The sequence below is a fragment of the Denticeps clupeoides genome, chromosome 5 (assembly GCF_900700375.1).
Source record: "Denticeps clupeoides chromosome 5, fDenClu1.1, whole genome shotgun sequence".
Classification (NCBI taxonomy): domain Eukaryota; kingdom Metazoa; phylum Chordata; class Actinopteri; order Clupeiformes; family Denticipitidae; genus Denticeps; species Denticeps clupeoides.
In genome coordinates, this window is record NC_041711.1 from 18,389,387 (window position 1) to 18,416,684 (window position 27,298).

Below are 27,298 nucleotides of genomic sequence, written 5' to 3' on the forward strand. Positions count from 1 at the left end.
GGACAGGAACATACATTTCTCCCCCTCCCTCACTGTTCTCATTTCTCCATGGATTCTCAGTCACATTTTCTCAGGGCTGCAACGCAAAACTCATCCCGGAATTGCATTTCTAAGGTACTGGGGTCCCACATGTTCATTTTGTTGAGGTCAAAAGACCCATTCTGCCGCACACACAGACACACATGCTCAATCTAAATGGGGAGAAAAATGACAATGACAGCTTTTCAGCCATCTGCTGAAAAAGACATCAGCATGCTGACAGTGGGAGCGGCATGTAAGCCATCACTGAAGAGAAATCGCTGAAGCTTTACTACACATCAGCACAGGCATCAGTGAAGCAAAAATTTAAGTTATTTCAAACTGTGGCAGACAATCGACATGAGTAAACATACAGTTGCATCATGTTCAACCTGTTCCTTATGATGAACGTGAAAAGAAGCAGGTAAAACGGAGGTTACGTTGGAGACATCACATCATAAGTATGATTGTCGAGCTGATGCTCATTCTTTGGTTCCAGATAAATAAAAGTGAAGTGATTCTGAAACACTGCAGCACAGCACAAGGTGCACACAACGAAATGTGTCCTCTGCTTTGAAAGGCACCCGGAGGGCAGTGTGTGGAGACCGTGGCGGTTCAGGATACGAACCCACAACCTTCAGATCACAGGTCCACTTCCTTACCCGCCAGGCCACCACTGCCCATTACAGCTGCTAAAAAAGAACAGTGTCAACAGTGCCACCAGACCCAGGAGAAGAAAATTAATTCAACAACTCAAATATTTCAGGAGATACAAATGAAGGGTAATGGGAGGAAAGTTGAGTTTTCTCCACGTCTGATGATGTTAGATCGCCATCTTGTGGCCACACTAAACACTCAGTCTCAGACTCAGGCATTGGTGCCTAAACCTTACCTTCAAGGCCAAACTTGATTTCTGGCAATTATCTCTCAAAACTCAAACGAGATGTGTGAGAATTAGCAGCAGGAGCATAAAAAAGTACTCCTGAGCGGAGAACTGGCATAATTATGGTACAAACATGAAAAGAAGAGTGAAATGTGTGAATTGTTTATTCAAGCACAATTGAAGTTGTTAGAAAAAGTCATTGTGAATGTAAATACAAATACAACAAATCTGGCTTGTTAATGTACAAAAATAGCTCCACTACTATGTTATTCAAAAATAATTTCTCATTATAAATTTATATGGATACATATCTGCTAGCCTGGCTGACATTAGACAAAAAAAATGGAGCCAGACTGAATCTCTAGATCCTTGCAGAGCTTCTGGCTTGGCAGTCTGGGCTGAGTCTCAGCTTCAGTGCTGGTTGAGGATGTCACCGGTCTGTTGGCAGTCAGCAGTGAACCTTCATTCTTACACCCTTCCAAGCTCTATGCAAGAAAACACATTCTGTATTTTTCTCTGACATATTTCATTTGTTCATTCATTACATAGCGGGTAAAAATTATTTGATCCTCTGCTGATTTTGTAAGTTTGTCCACTTACAAAGAAATGATCAGTCTCTAATGACAATGGTAGGTTTATTTTAACAGTGAGGGACAGAACAATAAAAAAACAAGTATTTGATCCCCTATCAATCAGCATTATTTCTGGCTCCCAGTTGTATTTTATACAGGTAAGGAGCTTCTCAACTTGTAACCTGCACAAAAGACACGGTCCATAAGCGATCAATCAGTCTATCTAGATTCCAAACTCTGCATCATGACCAAGAATAAAGAGCTTTTCAAGAAAGTCAGAAGGTGAGAAGATGCACAAATGGAAAGACCATAACATAACTGAGTTCCTTGGTCTGGAGCACCACACAAGATCTCACCTTGTGGATTTTTAATGATAATAAGGATGGTGTGGAACCATCCCAGAACTACTTGGGAGGAACTGGTCAATGATCTCAAGGGAACTGGACCATAGTCACCAAGAAAACAGTTAGTAATCTACTACGCCGTGAAGGACTGAAATCCTGCAGCCCGCAAGGTCTCCCTGTTCAAGAAAGCATGTGTACAGGTTTGCCACAGAACATCTAAATGATTTAGAGGAGCACAGGGTGAAAGTGTTGTGGTCAGATGAGAGCAAAATTAAGCTCTTTGGCATCAACTCAACTCGCCGTGTTTGGAGGGAGGTAGTAGCCTAGTGGGTAACACACTCGCCTATGAACCAGAAGACCCAGGTTCAAATCCGCTTACTACCGTTGTGTCCCTGAGCAAGACACTTAACCCTAAGTTGCTCCAGGGGGACTGTCTCTGTCACTACTGATTGTAAGTCACTCTGGATAAGGGCGTCTGATAAATGCTGTAAATGGAAATGGAGGAGGAGCAATGCTGCAAGAACACCATCCCCGCCGTCAGACATGGAGGTGGAAAAATTATGCTTTGGAGGTGTTCTTCTCTCAGGACAACTGCACCATATTAAAGGAAGAATGGATGCGGCCATGTACCATCAAATCTGGATTTTTGTTTTGTTATTGTCCCGTCTGTAAATTTTGAAATAAACCTACCACTGAAATTAGAGACTGATAATTTCTTTGTTCGTCAAATAATTAATTCCCCCACTGTAAATCCCTCATTTCCCGGACCTGTACTGACCATCACTACAGGTCCATCTCGCATCCCAGGACCCCAGCGGCGGGTGTTCAGAGGGTGCGCCGTCGGAGAGGGCCGGGAGTTGAAGGCCTGTGTGAAGAGCTGGGACCTCTGGGACACAGCCAGAGCAAAGAGGGAAAGACCTGCTGTGGGCGGAGAAGCAGAGGATGACAGGTTTTTGAGGTTGGCGGACGCAGGCAAAGTTTCAACAGGAGCTGGGACAGCAGGACGCTCTGGTTTTTCATCACAGAATTTCTCTTCCTCATCCTCGCTCCAGCACACAGGAGAAGGTGGGGGAGGAAATTCATTTTCGAACCACTCTTCCATCTCTCTGCTTTCTGGTTCTACACCTTTTCTCTCCTTTTCTTCCCTTTGCACATTGCTTATCTTTGTACTCTCTTCTTCAGCAGGATTGTGGGAATGTCTTCTCTCTGATGGACGGTCTCTTTGTTGAAAGATTTCCTCTCCTGATGCAACCCGGTGGCCCTGTGCAGTCCGGAAGCCTGGACCAAGTCTGGGCTTAGGCTTAATGGGAGGAGGAGCAACACTGTTCCGAGGCAGAGAGTTGTTTCCCTGGATCTGTGCTGCTGAATGAGTGAGTTCTCCATTGTGCTTACCTGTAACAGATTGAAGGAACGATGGGTGATTGTGTGCAGAAGGTAAAGAATATTTTAAGGTTTGGATTCACAGCTGAGCTGCGATGCTGTGAAAAACTGGGCACAGCATTGGGGAACTGTGCAATGTTGCAGTTTTCCCCTCATATAAGAATAATCAAATGGGTCTTAAATGAATACATCTACAACATAACCTGCTGCTGAATACCTGTAAAGGCAGGATCCTTTATGTCAGGGTCCCACTGATCTCCATTGCACAGTGGCACATGTTTATGTTCTGAGTTGCACTGTTGATTGTTTTCTGGATATTGCAGAACCAGCTGTACCCCCAAGACCCTCTGCGACTCCCTCTGCTGTGGAAATACAGTGAAGGTTGTGAGACCTTCTCTGTGAAGACCATGGTTCCTGAGCACCCGACTAGAGGCACTGGAGCCGAAGCCTGGCTGGGGTGCCACATGAGAATCAATAGGAGTGCTGACAGATGTCAGGGTGGACAGACTGTGATCCAGCTCCTCTGTCTTGTCATCTAGAGCGGCCTCCTCACTCTCAGCTTCTGAGGTTCTTTTCACGGATGCTTCACAGGGCCTGCTTAAAATGTAAAACTATTGTTATAGTAGAATTCTGTACTTCTTTACATGGGGATCTAGGATATTTTACCATTCCAAATGTGACCATCACGGAGGTATACGTCAAAACCACTCATCCTGAAGACTAGCTAGAATCCAATATTTTCCCTCAATACAACACTGTACAATCATACACTTGTGAAGATGTTTACAACTTCCATTTTACCACACATAACACATTATATTCAGGATGATAGAGGCCTTGCCTGTCAATCGAAAGTATCTCTTTGCTGTGATCACTTCTTGGACACAATGGGAGTTCCATTTCCTCAAGAACTTCCTCCAATGGAACCAAAGGCACTGAATATTCTGTAATGAATTGCAAACACACACACACACACACACACACACACACACACACACACACACACACACACACACACACACACACTAATGAATTCAATTAAAAACAAATCAATATTTTGAAATTCAGAAATAAATGGTACTGACCTGTTGGATTGTTCACCGTAAAAAAAATTAAGACTTAGTTGATGCAAAAACTTTGTGGAAAGATAAATTTATACTAAACAAATATTATCACGATTAATACTGAAGATTAAATCTTGCTATAATGCAGGGCTGATCTGGTCACTTTATCAAAAGATCAGAACACCCTGTAAATGCAACAGTTCAGTCAGCCCAAGTGCTGATTCAGATGAATTCGATGCCAAAGACACAGAGAATAGTGAATAGTGTACATTTTAGAACATCCTCCATTTCACTTCTCACTCCTCATGTTTTCTTCTTACTTTTCAGCTCACATTTCTATTTCTTGTTTTGTTTCATTTTTAAACAGAGAGTTTGGCACTACAGAGATGAAAATGAAAAATCTAAAATATGAACACGTGAAAATGAGAACATCCGAAAAATTTAGTAGTGAACTAAAGGGTACCGTGGTATATTTTTATCTGACATCCAGACCCTGGGGCATCGGGGAGCCTTTATGTAGGCATTGCCTCCTGCTAGGATTAATTTCCCTTCCGTGTCAGACACAACACAGGAAGTAAAGGAAAATGCAGCTGCATACATTTTTTAATGCATTAAATATTTATAAATTAAATCACAGCCCTAGACGTTAAGTACATGACTACACAGCACAGCTACATATTTAGTCTGTGGCCAGTTAGCGGTCATGAGATTAAACTCTACTGACACTAATGGAATAAGCGCAAGAGCTATTCACTGAATATGACAAGCATAAAACACAGCACCCAGAACGGGAATTTTCTTCAGTGTACCTTCCACCTTCAGTGTCCTTTATAAAAAGAGACAAGGGTGTTCGCTACAATGCCTTCAGCAATTGGCCATGAAGAGGTTTAAAAAAGGAAGGATGGGGAAAAATACACAAGAGCAGTTCAGTCTGAACAGAGTGCAGCCATTCACTCTGCTATTCAAAACACTTCCCTAAAGAGTAAAACATGTTAACTGTCACCCCGAAAAGACCACAGCAAATCACAATTCATCCTCTATCTGTATCTCTTCTCACACAGAATTGTTCTTTTATTTCTGAGAATCGTGTAGTTCTGGGAATTACTTTGTATCATTTACCTATTTCTGTGAGGATATTTTATTATTTTATTTTATAATAAGCTATAAGTAGAATAGAACATAGCCCCCCCTACACACAGCAGTAAGAGAAGGTGCAATAAATATTTATAAGAGCACATTTAAATTCAATAATTACAGCTTGATGCAGTCATCTAAAAAGGTCCATGCAGAATTTAATTTTTGGCAAAACTTGAGAAAACACCATGTAGCAGGGAGATGAAAGAGGACAAAGAAAGTAGAGGAATTAAAAGAAAGACAATGATTTCAGAAACTATACAACCACAAGAACTAACATTAAAAAAGAATGATACAAAATGAAATAAAATAAAAACACAGATCACATTCACACCTAATATGCCATGTAATGGATTTAAAAAAGGCATTTTACAGAATCCTTCACTTGCCTTAAAGCTTAACATAACATGATGATGAAGTGTGTGTAACATGGCAAAGTGTCATTCTCCTGTCATATCTATAATTACCTTCAAACGAATTTGAGTGGAAAGACAGGAGACAATCACTACATCATGCAGCTTGTATGAATCATAGGTTCTGGCTATAAAATCTAATATAGGAACTACTTGTACATTTAAACCCTTGTAGTGTATAAAAATTATGTATAGTGAAGAGCAAAAAAAATTAATAAAAAAAAACTACAAAGAAGAAAATGGGTAAATAGTAAACAGAAGACAAAAATGACACATGAAAGCAAAAACATATAAAATAAGCAAAGGAAGCTAATCTATAAAACAAGAACAGCAGGTATGAAGGTCTTCAACTAGTTCCTCAAATTCCCCAGGCAGAAGTGTTTTTCTAGTCAGTCTTCATTTAATTAGGCTCAGGCGGCCATTAATAAAGTAACAACATGTGCAGCAGACTGGAATAACAAAACCACTGAAGAAACAAACATAGAACAGGAGAATCCAGGAACAGGACTAAAGGCCTCTGGCCTTTAGTCAAGATGACAAGATGACAAATGATGAAATGATGGCATGGAGGTGACATTAAAGTGACAGAAATGTAAAAGAGGAGAAGCATCCCACCACAGGAGGAGAGGAAGAGGAAAATACGCAGGGGAGAAGCGGAGGACAGAAAGCCACCTCTCAGTCGCCCCCTTCTGGTGAGAATGAGTCTGCATAATGGAGGGGACAAAAAGCAGAAATGTAATACTTCTCGACTAGATCTTGAGATTTGGTGCGCTTTCACCATTAAATAGTACCTGCGAAGACAGTGGTACACTAATGCGGACATGAAAATCCTTGTTCAACAAAGACTTGTTTCCCGAAAAAATATTTTCTTTTGTAAAGGAACCAAGGCTATTCTTATATCTAGCTACTCATGTTTTATCAGAACAAAGTTACCATTTGTGCATGATTTTTAAAGTAGCTTTAATCGTTTAAAAAAAAATGTTGAAGTATGAAAGAAACATCAGGCATTTTCACCAACAGGGGGAGAAAGAACAGAGACACTCCTTCACCAGTAGGGGGAGTATTACAACATGTCAGTGATCAAATACACTGTTGATCCCCAGTGGCAGAGGAAAAGCTTGTATGATCCACACGTCCAAAAAAAAAAAATTATCTGCATCGTCTTTGAATCTTTTTTTTATTGCATGAGCCATGCTGCAGAAGTTAAACCAGGTCAGGATTCCTATTCTTGCAAAACTGTGTTTACACAAGCGCTGATCCGTGAATGTAGGGCTTGCAGTCAAGTTGGACATGCTGTGAGATAAGAGACTTACCTTCATCGCTGGATTCCTCCGGAGCAGCATCAGCAGGAGCACTAATGCTTTGTAGAGGAGGTGGAGGAGGAGGTGCTTTGCGCTTGGTCCTCTTCAGGGATGATTCAGTGGAGGAGACACGGCGGAGCACTGGCTACACACATGCACAAATACACTACACCTTACTTTTTTAGAAGCTGCATAATAATATTAAAGTATTACCTAGAAATTTGCCCAGTTAGACATAAAATATTTAGGAAGTATTTAGTTGTATATGATTTAGTATACAACTAAATATTTACTTTTTGTTCATTCAATATAAAAAAAACTAAGGGCCGTATTTCGTTAAAACTAAAAATTGATTTAATAGATTTTTTTTTTTTTTTTTTTAAAGTGATTACTTGCTAGTTATCTGTATCGTAAAGAGGAGATGAGCCCATACTGGTGACTTGCACACCCGACCTTCCCTACCCTACAAATTTAAATAGAGTAAAAATCATTTGAACTTCATGCTGTTTGCGGTCAGGTTTACTGTACCCACCTGTTGCCCGCTGGCAGCCTCAGAGGAAGAGAAGATGGGCTCACTGGTGTCCAGGTTGGAAGGGTAGCTCTGCGATGCCAGCATGGGTGGCAGCGGTGCCCGTCTCTTCTTTGGCATGTCTAAGGGCAGCGTGCCAGAGTTTACCGAGGCACTGAGGGAGTTTGGGCTGAGCAGGTGCTGGTTAGTATGAGTGGGTGAACCAGGAGCACTGTTAGACACGCCCTTAAAAACAAAACAAGAATCACAGTTGATCACAGGCTAAGTTGATGGTGTGTGTTTAGAACTTCGTTCCACTCTAAGAACAGACTACTATCTTAAACTGTCCACCTCTCACATCTTATTTTCTGATTTTAAACGGTCAGTATACTCGAATGGAAAAACAAGCAAGTGCAAAGGGGACTTTAAGGCTTAAATGCAATTCAACTAATTAAAGTTATTAGCAGCAAATTGACAGTCTGGCTAGTCTGTCTGCTACCAATGACAACATTGGGGGCGGGGCTGTGCAATTTACCAGTCTTTAGGCTTGTTCCCTAAAGATAATGGCACTGGACAAATGAAGAAACTTGGACAATACCATGTGCCCAGGTGTTCCAAAATCTGGGATCATGTGCAGCAGTTCTGTTCATACCAATCTGCACTATTTGCCAGCAAATACATTTGGTTTCGTCTCATGGTGAGGAAAATGATGTCCGTGGCTCAGTTCAGCTAAAACCCACAGTGATTATCATTATCAACAATAAGAAATATTAGTTATTCTTACCTTTCCAGGTTTTTTCTTCCTAAATAAACTGAAGAAACCTCTGTTTTCTTTCTCTTTTTCACTCTTCTGTTTGCCAGGCAAGACATTGCTTTCTTTCCCCGCTAATCAAGGGGAGCAAAAATAGAGTCAATAGCAGCATTTAGCACAGGAGACCTTAGTCATGCTAATTAGATGTATTAAGTACAGGAGTGTTCCTTCAAGACTGTGTGTTCGTGCCGCCTGGCGAAGCATCATGACAACAGCTTGAGAAGTATGGTATTAAACAGGCGAGGGAGAAAGAAAGGATTACCTCTATGGACTGGTGTGACAGCAGCTTCAGGGGCGCTAATGACTGTTTCAGGAAGAGGATAAGATGATTAGTAAAAAGAACAAATTGAAGAAACAGATGTCTAGACATGCCGATACTGGTGCATACACTCATAGCGATGGTGACATTGGCAAAACAAAAATGAGCCAGTTTTGAACATTAATAACACTAAATGTCACATCATTATTTCTTCAAGTTGAAGGGCAGAATTTTAATCTTGAGTGAGGTTTGAAGAAAACCAGATGGTTAATTGTCGTTCGTTACAACTGTTAAAAATAAACCAAATGTAGACAGCAATGTTATGAAATGTTCATTCTCTATTGCCCATGTCAGGGACAGCACGTTAACCTGGTGAGAGATTGCCAGTGATGTACATGATCTATATGGGGCGGTGGCTATCCCAATCCGCGGAGGTGCCACTGGACAAAGCACAGTCCCCACACACTGCTCCCCGGGTGTCTTGTCATGGCTGCCCACCACTCACCAAGGGTGATGGTTAAAAGTAAGAGGACACATTTCGTGGCATCACTGTGCTGCAATGTTTCACAATGACAATCACTTCACGTTCAGTTTACGTCAGTGCATAGCAATTGTCCGGTTAACATATACGGAGACTATACTGTGCAAAATGTTTTCACAGGCATTTAAATCATCCTAAGGCCACACACATGCATGCACACACCTTTCATGTCCTTGGCAAAAAGCTCCCGGAGTCCGTGATCGTTGAGTGACTTGGTGGGGTCTAGAGCTTCCCCTGATTGGCTGTCTCGGAAAAATACTGTCGTTTCCAAGTCAAACTCACACTTGTTACAGATGGCAGGCAGCAGCTGATCGATTGGCACTCTGGGATTGACCCGAACAACAGTCTTATGGGATTTTCTGTAGTTTATCACCAAACGCACCGTTGCCTGGGAATTGCAATTGTATGAAGAATTAGAGAATCTCCTACTGGGGAAACCCTGCTTCTTGAGCCAACTCAGTTTATGTTGACTCTATGTAAATGATCTTGAAACAATGTTGGAGCGATTAAGAACAGGTTTCTGAAACCAGCGGTTGATATGCATTATTCTCACCTCTGGCACGTGAGGACCACTTTTCTTACTCTTCTCGTCAGCTCCTTTGTGCTTCAGCACTGCACTCTCCACCTCCAGGGATCCGATCAGAGAGTTGGGCTTAAATTTGATGTGATTCTGATTGCTGGACAGAAGCTCAATGGTGTGGTCTGAAGGATTCAGGTGATGCTGAGCACACAGCATGACCAGCACATCCATCACTGGTTTACTGGTGAAACACAGAAGAGTTTAAATGTTTCTAACAGCGGATTTAAAGTAGTTTAAAGAACATAAGCTCAAGAATGAGAGAAAATAGCTTCTGGGTTTAGGGATTATCTTCAATAATGGAATTTGCAGATTACAGGCCTTCATTATCTTATTAAAAAAAAAACACTGACCATCTGCACATAGATCCATAGAACCAGTGTTTCAAATATGTTCCCCAAGCTCACCTCCCATGAACCACGGCTGTCTTCTCCTGTCCTCCTGGAAGCAGCACGCTCAGGTTCAGCTCTTCTGTCGGCTCCATGGCCTCAGATGTGTGTGTCTGGGGAAGCCAGATGGTCCTCAGACCATCAAATTAGCGTGACTTTCAGTTTAAAAGTAAATGGAAGAGAGACTCTTCGCTGACAGTCACCTTACAGAGAGAAAGACAAATAATATTAGGAAAATAAATCTCTGAAAATAAAGGAAAACGATCAGACGGATGATTTTTATTTGGACAGAAATTGTGATATTGTGGTTGATTACTGTCTATCCAAAATATACAAATAAACACAAGCCTGAAGTTGTTATATGGTATAACGCAAATGGTATGCCTGGCACTTCAAATATCCAGATATATACAGTACAGGCCAAAGGTTTGGACACAACTTCTCACTCAATGTGTTTTATTTGTCTTGATGCCCTCAGTAAGAATCTACCAATGAAAATAAAGAAAACACATTGAGTGAGAAGGTGTGTCCAAACTTTTGGCCTGTACTGTATTCTCAGAGTTTTTATTTATTGTGTCTTTTATTGTAAAGTTGTCATTGTATTCATACATCTAATCAAATCTAACTAGGTACTTGATTATCATACATTAAATCTAGCTTGGTGCATTTATATAACCGAATGAGAATTTGCTAAAAAAAACAACAACAAAGACAAATAAAACATATCGTTGATGTCACATTATTATATCACCAAATAATCAAGCGGGAAAAAAAAGGGAAATGGTAAATAGGATGAAAACTATGATAAAACATGTTCACACAGCTGAAATGATACGGCATCTCCTCTCCTCCGATTCCCAGCTTCTCACCATCAGAACCGTATAACAGGTTCTGCAACAGCCTGGCGCGCCTCCTGCCCTGATAGCACGGAGCCCTTTCAGAGAACAAGGGTCCTCAGAGAAGACGCTCCCAGTGGAACCGATAAGGCCGGATACTCCCCCTCTATTGTCCACGCCGGGGCTGGTGGCGGTGGTCCGGCGTGAAATGCCTTACTGTGACTGTGACTCTGCTGGCACTGAAGGGCAGAATGTGTGTTATGCAGTCCCTGCCCAAAGCCCAGAATGGAGTAACATTTCAGCAACTTCACTGCGACTCTGCAACTGTCGCAAAGGTGACGTGCAGAACAGAATGTAGCACCCACCGGAGATACTGTTTGTGTGATTTTCACAAGTCTTTTTTTTTTTTGTTTTAAGTAGGCCATATGAAAGCGCTAAAAGTGGCCATCTTGTGCTACAGGTGAAAGGATCCGTTTATGACCAGCGGACGCTGCGGGGGGGGTGTCCCGTCGCCCCAGTCGGACGTGTACCCCCCGGTGAAGACGTGCGGCGGTACTTACGGACGGACGGACGGAGCGGAACCGACAGCAACAACACCGGCGCGGTCCTAAAGCAGCGCCCTCCGCACCGCTCCTTCCCACCACCGAACGGCCCGGCCCGAGCACGGACAACGGGCAAGCCTCCTGCGTCAATCACGGACAACGCCCGTAGTGTATTTTTAGGAGCGTGCGTGCGTGCGTGCGTGCGTTGCTTGCGTGCGCGCGCGCGCGCGCAAGTGTAAGTTCACAGTTCGTTACCCCGCAACAGCTGCGCGCCCTCCACGCTCTGTTTGTGTGTCGTTTGAAAACGAACGGCTCTTTTTTTTTTTTTTTTTTTTTTTAAACGACTCACTTGGCAAAGTGAACCGAGCCTATTCGTGGCTATGAACGAGCCTGGGAAACGCATATCGCGGCCAAATCACGCCGAACCTGTGAACATGGTAGCCGTGGACATGTGTTCCCATCCACCTGGCAGGAGTGTAAAAAAGAGCCGTTCCTCGAGGTGAGCGGAACTTCTAAAAGATCCGGATCAGTGGGCGCCCAAGACCGACCCGCGACGCGCCGTCGCTCTCGCCCTTTTTAATCCGAATAAATAAGAGTACTGCGTCCTTGAAGCTTTCGAACTGCGAGTTGCAATGCGCTCCGAGGCAGAATGTGTGAGATGTTACATGCGCCTGACCACCGTGTTGCCAGATATTTCGAAAGATTCTGACCATTTTCGGCAACAACTGAAAAAGACGCACAGTTCGATCAGACTCAACACTCAGGTCATTTCATTTTAAAGCTGGTTTGTGAAAGGTTAAGGACGATGAATAAACTGAAAAATTATGTGGATTTATTAATAGAACCGTTGACTGAATTATGTGACTGTGCAGGATAACAGCAAAAAAAGCAAAGAAATAATTTACCATTTGAGTGATGATGTGTACCTAATGTTCCACAATGAGTAACTATTTTTTCCTGACGACTCGCTTTTTTTAACCATGACACACATCACAACAGAATTGTGTCACTTATTTTTGCATGAAATGTTTAGATTTATTCTCATTCATAATGCATTATTTATGTTGTTCTACAGGCATTATCCATATAACAAACTAGGCTATTTAAAATCCCCCAACCTGACCAAGCCCAATTTTACACTAAACCATCTTTTCGTTTAAGGTTCTTACCTCTCTGCTCACTGTCCGAGGGTGTCTTGTCTCAAAGCTGTCATCATTTCTCGTGGTTATTAGAAAGAAAGTGAAGTAGAACTAGACCGGAGAAGAAGAGAGGTTTCGATAATCCCAGTGATTTGCACGCAGATTGTTCTAGGCTACCTTATGGCCCTGCCCAGGCTGTTCCAGGCTCCTTTATCCTGCACCAAGCTCCCTCAAGGCCCTGCCCAGTCTTGTGACAGAGGTAAATCCACGTGCACGGGGTTGCATCTGTGGTTGTGCGCGGCCACGAATACACAGATTTTCTGTTCGTGCAATTCTCGTTTGTCATCCTAATTCTGAGCTCTTTGGTTTTACATTTTTCTGAGGAAACCAAGGGTGCCGTTATCGTCCCATACCTGTATTTCTCACTTTCTTTTGGACTGTGCTATGCTGAGTGTTTTGAAGTGCACGTGCTGGTGTTCTGCTGAAGCGGCCATATGGCTCGATTTATATGTGAACCCCTGTAGTCTGTGTCACTGTGTAAACAGAAGCATCAGGAAACCCAGCCTGCAGCGAATCAACCACAGACAAGTAATCAGCTTACCCTTCCCATCCACCCAGCAGTAGCCAATTAAAGAGCACTGCAGCCCCAGAGAGTGTGTGTGTGTGTGTGTGTGTGTGTGTGAAAGAGAGAGAGATAATATAGCATCTATAATTCCCCTAATTTAGATATCTAGATATCAAGATTCACCTCGGTGGTTTTGGCTCAGGCCCTCCCTGCGAAACCAACACCACAGAAACAGCTGCACATTCAAACCAACTGTGGGTTGCTCACACACAAACAAACACACAGAAGCATTCACACATTTAAAAGATAATAAAAACGGGCTGGTTTCTGAGAACAAGTCAACACATGTGAGATTTGTTTGTGAGTCCAGAATGTTCTCATGAGAACAATCTAAAAGAATGTTTATGTTTCATGTGCACTGGACATTGCGCTGCGGAAACTCAATACGTGTCCAGAGATAGAAATGGCATTGTGAAAAAATTAAACATAACTATAAATAAAACGTGATGCTAAGCAGATTTTATAAAAAGCCACTGACTTCATAAAAAATAAGTTTAAGTCAGTCTGGTCTATTAATTCTGTTTAATGTGGAAGGGGTTTATTACCTTTAATAACTGATTATAATAGGCTATAGATTAGCAATGAACTCTTGAGCGTGAGTTCTGGTACACTGCAAATGCAAAGGTAAATAAAGAGTGCGGTCTGCCTTTGAAAACTAAGAACAATAGGAGATGTGCGCCGGTTCAGCAAATATTCCCAGCCTACAGAACGCGCCCTTGACATCATAAGGGCTGCAATATTGCTCCCATGTCAAGTGTTCCACATGAGCTGTATTTTCCTCCTCCGGTGGGGTGGCGAGCTGAGGTGTGACCCGAGGTTCACATTCAGCGCCCTGCCTCTAATGAAGGCCAGGTAGATCACACGCCCGCGTCGGCCCGTTCCACGAAGCGTCCTCAGTCCTTCATTTAGAGCTATTTATAGCGCGGGTTAGGCGTGCTTTTGTGAGGCTCAGGGTCGGAAAGGGTCGCCTGCCTGTCGAGGACAGGGCCACCAGGCAGAGGCGCGGCACCGCCCTCGCGGATGTCGGACGGAGGCGGGCGCGTCGCGCGTCGCGCGTCGCGCGTCATGCGTCATGCGTCAGCGCGAGCCCCACGGCAACGCGGCGCGTTTTACCCGGAAAAAGCGCTGTAATTCAGGAAATCGGAGGCCTCTCGTTTTAGTGGAGAAACTGGACATTTGAACCAGTTTGTTTACTCTGACGAGATTCGTGTAAAAAACACGTACAGTACCATATTAATGAAAAAATACGCATTAAAGACGCAATAGAAAAGTTGATGAAATGTTTCTAATTGGCAATCTGCTGTGAAATAAAAATCCAAAAATAGTAACATTTACATTTTCAACATTTATCAGACGCCCTTATCCAGAGCGACTTACAATCAGTAGTTACAGGGACAGTCCCCCCCACGAAGTGCCTTGCTCAGGGACACAATGGTAGTAAGTGGGATTTGAACCTGGGTCTTCTGGTTCACAGGCGAGTGTGTTACCCACTAGGCTACTACCACCCTATTTAGCGCAGTAGAGATCGTTTGGTGATGTGAGGTTGGCGGTCTTAGCCTGTTTGGGCGGTCAGGTATGAATACACGGTGATTAAATGTTTATTGGAGGGGGTAAACGTCCTTTATTTCCAGCAGCAGACGTGAACTGGAGTCCTCTGGGAGGGACGCACCCTGCAGGACCGGCCGGCGGCCGCTAGGCGGCGCCGTCGACGCCGATCCCGGGGCCCCAGGTGTTAGAAAACCTCAACAGCGAGCAGCCCTCCACGCACACGCGTTCGCGCCGATGAGAACGGCGTTCGGAACGACGTTTGAAAGATAATTAACAGCCTATGGATCTCCTTAATTAATAATAATAATAAAAAGACGGGGCTGCATCACACAGGCGGAGACGTACGAGCTCAGTCCAGCCGCTTTTTGTTTTTTAGCTGGGCCGCACACGAGAACCGGGTCGCCCGAAGGCAGAACCGCGAAGGCGTCGGGGATGCGCGCGCCGCGGCCGACCGGAAGCGCGCGTCGGTAAAGCGGGGCGAGACGGAGGACGGGAGAGCTCCGCGACACGAACGCTTTTTTTTTATTATTATTAACATTATTCTAAAATGGAGCTCTGGTGACACTGGCTCGTCAGTCGGATGTATTCGTGCTGGAAGAATTTTTTTTTTTTAACCTTCGTGCTGTTCCAGGTTTATATGCAAATAAGGAGCTGAAAAGGGGGATTTAATCGAAATCGACGGGATCTACTTTCCGACAGATCCACACCTGACTGGCACTGCCATGGTGAGTGAAAGAAACGCAGCGAATCGTCTAGAAATGACCAGATAGTACGACTACTATTTTTATCAGGTGTCACTTCTAATCTTAATTGATTAATAGCAGTTTTACACAAGGCGGCTCTTGCATCCCTCATTTGATGGAAAACGCCATTTATCCCCGACAGCGACAAATGCAACAAGCGCACGCGCCATTTGTGAATTGTAAATATTTCATGGTGCAGTGATTGGTATCGAGGATCATCTCTGCTGCATTAGACGTGGTTGCGGTGACCCGAACGCTTTAAAATGGTTCGGACCCTAAAAGAAACGCGGTCCGCTCGTATTCTGCGCTCATATTTTTTGTATAACACCCCCCCCCCCCCCCCACACGTCCCTTGTCACATTCCATTCGCAGACGTCGGGCGGGTGGAGGGTCGGGTCGTTCCAGGCGTCACCCGCTTTTCTTCCAAATTCACGTACTACTCAGGGCGACAATTCGCCGGACACTTTCTTAGGAAAAAAAAAAAAAAAAAAAAAAAAAAAAAAAAAAAAAAAAAAAAAAAAAATATATATATATATATATATATATATATATATATATATATATATATATATATATATATATATATATAAAAAATTGATTAAAAAAATCTGTCTGATAATAAAGTCGGAATCAGATGGGATTGATCGTGTTTGTCATTGACGGAGGACAGCGTGTGCCCACCTCCCCACCCACCCGACGACCGTCGCAAACAGAAAAAAAAAAACCGCAAGGTGCAATTATCTTTCTCGCTCCTGGTCCAACGTACATTTGCAACATTATTATTAAAACAATAATAATAATGATGATGATGATGATGATGACGACGATGAATAAAGCCGCGGCTCGACGTGGAGGTGGAGGCACGCCTACAGATGCACCGTTAGCTGTTCCTACGTGAGGTGAGATCAGCCTAGGTGTGCCTGCTGCTCGCTCGGACCCTGATATTTTCCCGGAGGCTCCGGGTGCGACGTCGCCTCCGGCGGAGGAACGTCAACATGGCGACGGCGGCTCGGTGTGGGAAAGCGCAGCTGTAGAGGTAGGGCCGCGTGTCGTGCACAGATACGCCATTTGCCTGCTGCTCGAACACTAAAACGAGGGGTTCAGGTGCCTTCGCGCCCACTCCTGTACGGCACCATTCAGGGGACAGACGCTGGTCACCAGGGTGGTACCATGTCCACTTATTTACAGTTTGGGAAGCAGAATGATCCCAGATGGACCAATACTGTTCTTCGGGTGCTTGAAAAACCCCCAAATCTTATAGTGTGGCAGCGCAGATACATCATATCAGCATTTTCTCTTGACAGCCTCCGTCTGATTGAAGGCATAGCTTTTATTCAGCTACAGAAATGTGAAGTGAGCGATTGACAGCTCCGTATCCATCAAGCAGGAATGATGTATCAACGCTATCAGGGCGATGCCAGGCAGGGGGAGTACCCGCTCCAGCACTCGGGGGAATCAGGCCCATAGTTGAGGTCAATCGAGCATGGCAGATTTTAGGGTAAGAAGTGGCTTAAACGGTTTTACGATATTATCAGGAGCCTGTTTTATAAAGTATGAATAATGCAGCACGAATAATGTGACACTAACCCTCCTAATAGAAGGATTAGCGCCACAGACAGTCGTCCGTGATTTAAAGAAATGCATTAGGCGTTAATGCGGTAATTACATGGAATAAAGACACAGAATGGAGGTTTAGTACATGGGGCCTGGTGAGCAGAAGCGCCTCAGTACCACGGACAGGGACAGTCCAAAATTCAAGACCAGGTTTCAGTGCCAACAGTTTCTACTGAGTCTGCTCAGCGTGTGGGCCGTTGAGTAGGCTACATTTTTTGTTTGTTTCAGGTACAGGTCACATTTAAAAAAAAAGAGAAGTGAAAGCAAAGGCCATTCTGTCAAGTGACTGTCAAGGAGTCGAAGTAGCTATGTGCCCCAGAACTGTCACGTCAGTTTTTTGCCCCTTGAAAATGACAGTTGGCGCCCGCATGGGGTGTATTACAGCTGTGCGAAGAGATGGCAGTGGGCTTTTCAGTCTAGCACATGTTCCTTTAGGTCAGAGAATGCCCCAGAATTGTGTGTTGGCACCATGTGGGTCAGAATTGCTCAGGGTTCATTGTTGGCGAGGGGGATCGGAATAGGCCTGTGTCCAACAAGGCCCGACATACTGCACCCCAGCCCCCACCACTTCTCTGTTCTGACATGCCGTCAACTCGCCTGTCACCGAGAAGCCCCGCAGCCTGCCCGACACACACATGAACTCCTGAAACACTACATGCAAAAGGCACGTCATGCAGACTTATTCCCATTTGAAGTTCTTTATGGTCCCTGATCCGCAAGCATGGTAGGATGGTAGCCAGAACATTGCATTGATCATGCATTAAAATATATACAATATGTCACGTGCCGTCGTGTTTTGCCAATGCATCTAATTAGATATCAGTGTAGCAATGATAAGTAATGAAAAAATCAATAATTGACCCAACCCCTGATTCTGCAGTGGTGCTGAAGTAAGTAAACTAAGATCAGCCACTGACTGGGACGGTTGTGCTAAGGAACATGGTATAGGCTTTTTAATAAAGGACATTTAATGAAGGATAGAGCAGCGATACCCACAGCTGCGCATCTGGCCTTGATAACGGATGCCTGAAAGCTTCCTTGGCCGGTATTTTTACATCTATTTCTCACTTTCTCACTCCCTCTCTTTTTACTTTTTTTTTTTTTTGTTATTTCCTTTTCCCTTGGGTGCTGTGCCTTGTATAATGGCACACCTGGGTTTGGGCGGGGTGTGTTTGTTGGGCAGGAGGGACACCGTAGGTATCATGGCTGGCACCAGAAATCCCAATATAGCTTCACCCCAGTCAATCCAGCTGGAAAGCTGAAAACCCTGAAGGGTTTCTGCTTCTCTGGAGCCCAGCTGGGCCAGCATGGCAGCCTCTGTACAGCCAGTGGCAGTGGAACCTCTGGTTCCTCCTGCAAAGGTGAAGAGCAGGAGCACAGCCTCTCCCTTGCGTTGTTTCCGTGGCACCAGGCTAATCGTTACGTCTCACTGCGTCCGTGCCTGCCGCCCTGCGGAGCCTTTCTGCCTGGATGTCCTGACCAATCGCGTTGCTTTGCTCATCTCATGTCGGGAAAATGGACTACTCTCGCTGAGCCTGTCTCCCCATCAGACGCCCAAGCCACTGCAGTGCACACGAGGAGGAAGCCCCAGCGAGAAGGGCCCTGCCTGGAGAGAGCCAGGGGACATCAGGCTCCCAGGGAAGACAAAGAGCGTGATTAACCCGTTGGATTACCGGCTTGGTTCTTGATTCAGGGGCCAATCAGCTTCAGTGCTGAAGTAGGAATGATGGAGGGTCCCTAGGGCAGATATAGGTCTCATATGGAATGGGGGAGGAGGAAGGAGAACGTTTCTATCAGTCAAACCAGGGCAATGGAAACAACAGCAAAAAATAGACATGGGTGGAGCGAATAATTTCATTCTAATAGGTCATCTAATCAACACTTTAGACCTCAAAAGGGAAACAAACCAGCTTCAGCACCATGGAGTGACATTAGGATATGTTTTGTTAAGTGATAGTATCTAAAATGATATTTTAAAAAATATATATTCTGCTTTTTTTTAACTCAGCACCACGGACAGTTCATCTTTATTATGCAATACATATTGCAACAAATTATTTTACCATGTTGATAAGATTCTGGAATTATACAAAATATGTAATGTAACAAAGATGTTGGTTTCTTGTGATGTATTAGTATGTATTAGTTGAGGGTTCAGGATTTGACCCTGCGACCTTTCAGTGTTTCCCTGCTATTTACTGGAGAGCGGAGTGATTGGTGCAGGGCTTCCTGTCATAATGTTTTTGTCCCATTAACCCACTGGCATCTCTTCCCCACTTTTAACATTCTAAGCTGGCACTGCCAAATGGGGCAACACTTAGTCTGTCACACTGAAATCCTGCTCAGCTCTTCTAATTTAGGTACATACATTCAAGTTTACACACACACGCACACACACCCACACACACACACACACACACACAACAATGATATCATGCTGTGAATAAATTGTCCCTGCCACTTCTTTCCTTTTATGCTTGCGATACCTTTGTGTTATACTTTTGGGTACAAATGAGAATCTTGCGATTCAATGTAAATAGCATTAATCCAAATGAAAGGTATTTCAGACCCAATAGACTGAAATATTTATATTATTCTGTTTGTCTTTCCAGCTCCCCATGTTGCTGCAGTCGGTTTGGACCCCCTGAAAGACCAGGATGAGAAAATGGCTGCCCAGCTGCTTGTTCCTCCCGGACCTGACAGCTTTCGACCGTTTAAGCCAGAGTCGCTGGCCGCCATCGAGCGCCGCATTGCTGAGGAGAATGCACGGCAGCCCAGAGGAGGGAGGCGGAGCGACCCTGAAGATGACGAGAACGGGCCCAAACCCAACAGTGACCTGGAGGCAGGGAAGTCCCTCCCCTTCATCTACGGCGACATTCCTCCTGGCCTGGTGTCCACTCCGCTGGAGGACCTGGACACCTTCTACAGCAACCAGACAGTAAGAGACTGAAGATGTTGCATGCAGATAAATTATGTGTCTCGTGCCCTGAATTTACCAAAAAATATTTTGTCTGTCTGTCTGTCAATTATGCAGTGAGGTGACACACTGATTTCTACTGGTGAATTCAGACAAACACGCACATAGACACTCAACAAATAAAAAAAGTCACGGGTACACCTCCCCACATGCAGGGACATACACACGTGGACAAAATTGTTGGTACCCTTCAGTCAATGAAAGAAAAACTCTAAATTGTCACAATAATAACTGACAAAAGTAAAAATAAATAAAATTTAAATTCTATGAAATGTAACTAATAAAAGTCAGACATTGCTTTTCAACTATGCTTCAACAGAATTATAAAAAAAAAATAAACTCATGAAACAGGCCTGGACAAAAATTATGGTACCCCTAGAAAAGACTGAAAATAATGTGACCAAAGGGACATGTTAATCCAAGGTGTGTCCATCACAGGTGTCTACAATCTTGTAATCTGTCAGTGGACCTATGTATAGGGCTCCAGGTAGTCACTGTGTTGTTTGGTGACATTGTGTGTACCACACTCAACATGGACCAGAGATTAAAAAGAAAATTATTGACAAGCATGTCAAAGGTAAAGGCTATAAGACCATCTCAAAGCAGCTTGATGTTCCTGTGACTACAGTTGCACATATTATTCAGAAATTTAAGATCCATGGGACTGTAGCCAACCTCCCTGGACGTGGCCGCAGGAGGAAAATTGATGACAAATCAAAGAGACGGATAATACGAATGGTAACAAAACACCATCCGTCGTTGTTTGAGCCAAAGTGGACTTCATGGCAGACGACCAAGGTGGACACCATTGTTGAAAACAAATCATAAAAAAGCCAGACTGGAATTTGCCAAACTACATGTGGACAAGCCACAAAGAATGTCCTATGGACAGATGAGACAAAAATTGAACTTTTTGCCAAGGCACATCAGCTCTATGTTCACAGACAGAAAAATTAAGCATATCAAGAAAAGAACACCATCCCTTCTGTGAAACATGGAGGAGATTCTGTTATGTTCTGGGGCTGCTTTGCTGCATCTGGCACAGGGTTGTCTTGAATCTGTGCAGGGGATTCTAGAGAGAAATGTGCTGGCCAGTGTCAGAAAGCTTGGTCTCAGTCGCAGGTCATGGGTCTTGCAACAGGACAATGACCCAAAACACACAGCTAAAGACACCCAAGAATGGCTAAGAGGAAAACATTGGACTATTCTAAAGTGGCCTTCTATGAGCCCTGACCTCAATCCTATTGAGCATCTTTGGAAAGAGCTGAAACATGCCGTCTGGAAGAGGCAGTTTGCTCATGAGGAGTGGGCCAAAATACCTGCTGAGAAGTGCAGAAGTCTCATTGACCGTTACAGGAATCGTTTGATTGCAGTGATTGCCTCAAAAAGTTGTGCAACAAAATATGAAGTTAGGGGTACCGTCATTTTTGCCCAGGCCTGTTTCTTGAGTTTATTTTTTTTAATAATTCTGTTGAAGCATGGTTGAAAAGCAATGTCTGACTTTCATTAGTTAAATTTCATTGAATTTTTATTTATTATTACTTTTGTCAGATTCAAGTTATTTTTGTGACCATTTTGAGTTTTTCTTTCATTGACTGAAGGGTACCAACAATTTTGTCCACGTGTGTATGTGCCATAGTTTGTTTGCAACAAATAAAAACATGGTTTCTTAAATAGTGGAAGCTGTGTGAACAGAAAGAACAGAATACTGATCTCAGGATTAATATACAGTATATTGGTGTGTGTATGCTGAAGGATATAATGTGAGTGCAAATGAGCTCCCCTTGTCTCCCTGTGTCAGACGTTTATAGTGTTAAACCGTGGGAAAGCCATCTTCCGCTTCAATGCCACACCTGCTCTCTACATCCTGAGCCCCTTCAACCCTCTCAGGAGAATCTCCATTAAAGTTCTGGTGCATTCATATCCTTTGGCTATTTGTGCTGTGTGCGGTATGAATGTGTGTGTATGTGTGTGTGATGTGGGTTTTCCCATTATATCTGGGTCATCCTTAACCTTTAGCCCACGATGTTTAGTTTTGTCATCATGTGCACCATCCTGACCAACTGCGCCTTCATGACACTGAGCAATCCACCCGACTGGGCCAAAAACGTGGAGTAAGTTTTCATCCCTGTGTGTGTGTAGACGATCTTCATGACTCTTAAGGTATTCATATTACTACCCAGAATGCATCTGCATGCTACCATGAATGTCAACAATGAACCAAAAACCATAAGATTCTCGCCACAGCGGATCAGCGGGTCTGGCTGACCTGGCTTAAGTTTTATGTCTGATACCTTTCCTGATGCAGCCCTCCCGATTTACTCTGGCTTGGGACTGGCACCAAAAAATGCACTGTCACGTGCATCCCCAGAGGCTGGGTTAAAGACCATAAGATTCTAATGTATTAGTATTAGTACATCTTAAAACCAAAGATATTTGTTCTGATAAACAAGGTGAAAGTGCAGTTTAGGCAAGATATCTCCAACCCATATTAATATTACTGTTTATTAACTGTAATCATGTATTAATCTGTCAATCTTCCACATGATACACGTTAAGTTGTAATAGTCTGGCTTCATTTCTAAGGATTTGGTTGATGCTCTGTTTGCAGGTACACCTTCACTGGCATCTACACGTTTGAGTCCCTTATAAAGATCCTGGCCAGGGGCTTCTGTGTGGGGAAGTTTACTTTTCTCAGGGACCCCTGGAACTGGCTGGACTTTAGCGTCATTCTCATGGCGTGAGTACCACCTCCGCTCCCAAGTATGATTCCTGTCCTTCCCTGGCTTTGTTTCCGAAGCATCGTGGGCCATCATGGATGATAGTTGAACCTTGCATTGTCAACAGGCATGCATAGCTCATGCGCTTGGATCCTTTTACATGTGAACCTTGCTCCTATTCGAATACAGCATGGGTCACTAGGGGGCGATTTGGATTTTGACACCATATCATTTTTAATGTTGCATGCTCCTCAAATATTTAGACCCCTGATGATAAGTACATGATGATAAAGATAATGATGATGATATGATAATGGCATGATGATAAAGCTTCTGCGGAGTGCTGAGTGCTACACAGTTACTCACCAGCCCACCTGCCCAGCCACCCACGTGTTCACCAAATTTAAAATTTACTGCATGGATTTCAACGATTATGCAACTTTAGAAGTACATACGCTCAAGCAATGACTCTGTGGACCTGGGAGTGTAAGTGTGTTTGCGGGGGGTGTTTGTATGTGTGGGCATGTGTGGGGGGCCGAGCATGTGGTCTGGCTGCACGCTGAACTATGTAGAAATGCATTTTCAATCTGACTCCATAATTCTGCCATGATTCATTTTAAGTTCAATGAGTTTATATGGTGTCATTGATCTAAAAACATCCAGGCCATTGCAATTTCCAAATCAACCCTTAACAGAGTGACATGACCATTTCCACGGTCTCTGAACTCTTTCGACAGTAGCTACGTGGAAATCCACTGAAACTTTGCCCTGCATGATCTTACAAAAATGTTATGTGACAGCATGGTAATGGTGGTAAAATGACTAGACATATGATTCTTTCATTTATGAATCGCTGTCAAAAGCAGTCAACCTAAATAAAAAAAAACAAAACATAAACTGTTCTAAAAGTCATGAGGTGCAGGCTGATTAGGACCACAGAAGTACTAAAGCTGCAGACATCTATTTTCTTCTTGTGAGGAACAAGGTCCAAAGCTCAGTTTTTCTAAATATATAAAACAAAATTTTGTGTTTACAAGGATTATGATTTTTTGGGGAAGATCACACACCCCTAGATACTGTTTTGCTTAATGTCATTTGCTCAATGTTTCTGAAGCTTTAGTGTATTTAACTGATCAGCCATCACATTAAGTGAAGAGAATAACACAGATTATATTAATACTATGGCACCTGGCAGTGGGAGGCATATATTACACAGCAAGTGAACGTTTTGTCTTTAAAGTTGATTTGTTGGAAGCAGAACAAATGGGCAAGTGTTAGGATTTGACAAGAGCCCAATTGGATTGGCCAGACATAGCCGCAGCTCTTGAAGATTCCCCTCGTCTGCAGAGCTGCCAAAGTAGGTCCAAGGAAAGAAAATCTTATAGGGCTTCAGGGTCATGGGTGACCACTGATGTTCATTTATGTTCATATCTAGCGAACTAGATCACAGAGGTTGGCCTGGTATGATGAATCACGTTTCCTTTTACATGGTGTGGATGGCTGGGTGTGTCACTTACGGGTCTGATGCATGGACGCACTGTCTCAGAACCTACAGCACTTAAAGAATCTGCTACTGACAGCTTGGTGCCAGATACCACAGGATACCTTTAGAGGACAACAATTTGACATGTCAGTGTGGTTTTGCCAGCAAAGCAGGAATAAACTAGTTTATATATAGTTTAAGCCAAAGTGAACAAAGTCACCTCACCAGTTACAGGTACACAGAGGCACAACTTTGCGAAGCTTCGAGGATCCACATTATGTGCAATGTCATAATGTAGAGGCTGTTCTGTGTAAATATGCTGTGTTGAAGAATTATTAGTGAGAATACTGATGAATGAAGAACCATACAGCATTCTTTTTTGACTGTGTGTGTGTGTGTGTGTGTGTGTTTGTGCATGCGCACATTTGTGGTCAGTCATAACTCTGTATTTAATTCTGCAGGTATGTAACAGAGTTTGTAAACCTAGGCAATGTTTCAGCTCTCCGCACCTTCCGAGTGCTCAGAGCTTTGAAAACAATCTCTGTCATTCCAGGTAAGGTGTGTGTGTGTGTGTGTGTGTGTGCGTGTGTGCGTGTGGATGTGTGTTTGTACATGCATATGTGTGTGAAATCCCAGGTGTCAGTCAGTCAGTCAGGTGTGCGTCTGTGAACCAAGTCTCCTCCCTCTTGCCCGGTCATGACCTGTCCTGTCCTAATGTGTGTATGTCTGTGTTTTTGTTTGTGTTTGTGGACCCAAAACCCCGCCCCCTCCCGCCCTTCCCCCTCCCTTCCAGATATGTGACAGAGTTTGTGGACCTCGGCAATGTCTCTGCACTACGAACGTTCAGGGTTCTCCGGGCACTCAAAACTATTTCAGTCATCCCAGGTGAGAGCGAAATGGGGGGGGTTCAGAGGCCAACCAGAGGTCAAGAGGTCGCCAAGAGACTTTCAAAAGAGGGAAACGTTTGGCTCTCATTCCATCCCGAGCTCTCGCTCTGTATCCCACTCCTGCCCTCCACAACCCTCATCCTTTCTTTCTTTTGACTCTCATTCTGCCTCTTCTAGCAAGTAGGAAAAGCAGGAATCTGGACCAACAAACCTATGGAAAAGGATTCCATGCTTTAAAAAAACAACAAAACCACTAATAATGAATTCAATTCATTATTTGAAGTACTGCTTTTTTTTTTTAGTCCTTGATTTCTTTAAAAAATATTTCCTCAAGATCTCTCCTGGGGAAATAGAGCAGATTCTGATCTGTTTGTTATTTCGGGTTTTTTTTTTTTTGTTTAGTTTTTTTTATTTGCATGAGACATTGCAAAAGCCTGCGTCTGGAATTCCTCCCACCTCTGTGTGTTTGTGTTAAATGTGCATGTTTTTGTTGGACACCCCCCTGTGAATGTGTGTCACATGGCAGAGAATGCCATGACACACACACACAGACAGACACATGCACCGCATGCATTAGATATCATTAACAAGCATTTTTTCTGTTCAAAGTTTTTGCATGCTCCATAGTGAAGCTTACAGAAATTGCGGAATACAGCGCGGTACTAACTGCATTCCTAATCTCACAAAATGTCACTTTATTCATAAGAAGTGGACATTTAATGTTAATTATCACCGTTACTCATACTTACTGACTGTGAAAAAAAAACCAAAGCAGAAGACTTTGAACAGAAAAGGTGATTTGCTCAACTGATCACAACAGATGCTGTTTGATCCCAGGCGCAGCATATTCATGATAAGGCTCTATCCCATCATTTTTGATCATTATTATATGCATTGGCCCAATGGCTCCTCATGGAGTTCAATTGTTGGGAAGCTGAAATCAGAAGTGAAGGTGGTGAAGAATCTACCTTGAGCCGCAGGTGTTCTGGAAATGACGGACCAATATTAATATGATAACTGTACAAGAAAAAAGTCATACTAGTGTCATGAACATCTGAACAAATTCATAAGGCGCAGATTGACAATATTTTGAAAGGATTTGAGGTAGACAAACTAGAACATGGATGTCATGAATATCTAAAGAATTGACATTGTTTCGCAAACATCTCAAATACTTCACTATTTGCTCATTTTTAAATGAATATTTGGCTTCAGTGTGAAACAACCTGTGAAGAAGTTTTTTTAGGGTTCTCGGATGCAGCTTTTGTGCGTTTGGGGATGTGACGGAGCACTTGTGTGACCTCATTGTTCGGCAGGCCTGAAGACCATTGTGGGAGCGCTGATCCAGTCGGTGAAGAAGCTGTCAGACGTGATGATCCTGACGGTCTTCTGTCTGAGCGTGTTTGCGCTCATTGGCCTGCAGCTCTTCATGGGCAACCTGAGGCAGAAGTGTGTGCGGATTCCCCTGCCCAACTCCGTATCTAACAGCAGCCAGAACTTCACAGAGGTCCTGAACCTGACGTCCACCTTCAACTGGACAGAGTACATCAATGACGAGAGTGAGTAATGATGGTAGTAGCCTAGTGGGTAACACACTTGAACCAGAAGACCCAGGTTCAAATCCCACTTACTTCCATTGTGTCCCTGAGCAAGACACTTAACCCTAAGTTGCTCCAGGGGGGACTGTCCCTGTAACTACTGATTGTAAGTCGCTCTGGATAAGGGCATCTGATAAATGCTGTAAATGTAAATGTAATGTAAATGTAATGAGGAAGGGTGTGTAGATTATAGATTCTTGATGTGGGTATACATTGACTGTATTCAGATGCTCCCCAGAAATGTGTGTGTGTGTGTGTGTGTGTGTGTGTGTGTGTGTGTGTGTGAGAGAGAGAGAGACTCATATTCTAAGTGTAACAGAGCCTATGATGTAATGTGATGTGGAGTGACATGCAGGGCCGCGGGGAGCGTGCTCAGTAGACACGGTGGGAAA

General features: G+C 43.6%; 2 protein-coding genes across 7 annotated transcripts in view; one reads left to right on the forward strand and one right to left on the reverse strand.

The window, feature by feature from the left end:
• Nucleotides 1-1,047: 1,047 nt before the first annotated feature.
• cobll1a (cordon-bleu WH2 repeat protein-like 1a) lies at nucleotides 1,048-12,908 on the reverse strand. Of its 5 annotated transcripts, none has more exons than XM_028981788.1 (13): nucleotides 12,742-12,908; nucleotides 11,064-11,269; nucleotides 10,213-10,397; nucleotides 9,782-9,989; nucleotides 9,391-9,616; nucleotides 8,691-8,732; nucleotides 8,402-8,502; nucleotides 7,642-7,863; nucleotides 7,122-7,254; nucleotides 4,039-4,141; nucleotides 3,415-3,794; nucleotides 2,596-3,209; nucleotides 1,048-1,386 (listed from the first exon to the last, which is right to left on the reverse strand). In XM_028981788.1, exons 3-13 carry the CDS (start codon nucleotides 10,287-10,289, stop codon nucleotides 1,231-1,233), a joined length of 2,262 nt encoding a protein of 753 aa, XP_028837621.1. In that variant the 5' UTR covers nucleotides 10,290-10,397; nucleotides 11,064-11,269; nucleotides 12,742-12,908; the 3' UTR covers nucleotides 1,048-1,230. The 5 variants fall into 5 exon arrangements, with proteins under 5 accessions (XP_028837621.1, XP_028837620.1, XP_028837623.1 ...); XM_028981787.1 differs by lacking the exon at nucleotides 12,742-12,908 and adding an exon at nucleotides 11,591-12,146; XM_028981790.1 differs by lacking the exon at nucleotides 11,064-11,269 and having other exon boundaries at nucleotides 3,415-3,791.
• Nucleotides 12,909-15,079: 2,171 nt separating this feature from the next.
• Nucleotides 15,080-27,298, forward strand: part of scn1lab (sodium channel, voltage-gated, type I like, alpha b) — a 29,251-nt gene continuing 17,032 nt past the window's right edge. The window contains exons 1-7 of one of the 2 annotated variants that reach the window (XM_028979849.1): nucleotides 15,080-15,609; nucleotides 19,854-20,179; nucleotides 22,020-22,138; nucleotides 22,243-22,332; nucleotides 22,830-22,958; nucleotides 24,883-24,974; nucleotides 26,625-26,867. In XM_028979849.1, the coding sequence (XP_028835682.1) occupies nucleotides 19,907-20,179; nucleotides 22,020-22,138; nucleotides 22,243-22,332; nucleotides 22,830-22,958; nucleotides 24,883-24,974; nucleotides 26,625-26,867 (946 nt within the window). In that variant the 5' untranslated portion in view covers nucleotides 15,080-15,609; nucleotides 19,854-19,906. Of the gene's footprint in view, nucleotides 15,610-19,853; nucleotides 20,180-22,019; nucleotides 22,139-22,242; nucleotides 22,333-22,829; nucleotides 22,959-24,882; nucleotides 24,975-25,214; nucleotides 25,307-26,624; nucleotides 26,868-27,298 lie in introns of both variants that reach the window. The other variant, XM_028979848.1, reaches the window with a different exon arrangement.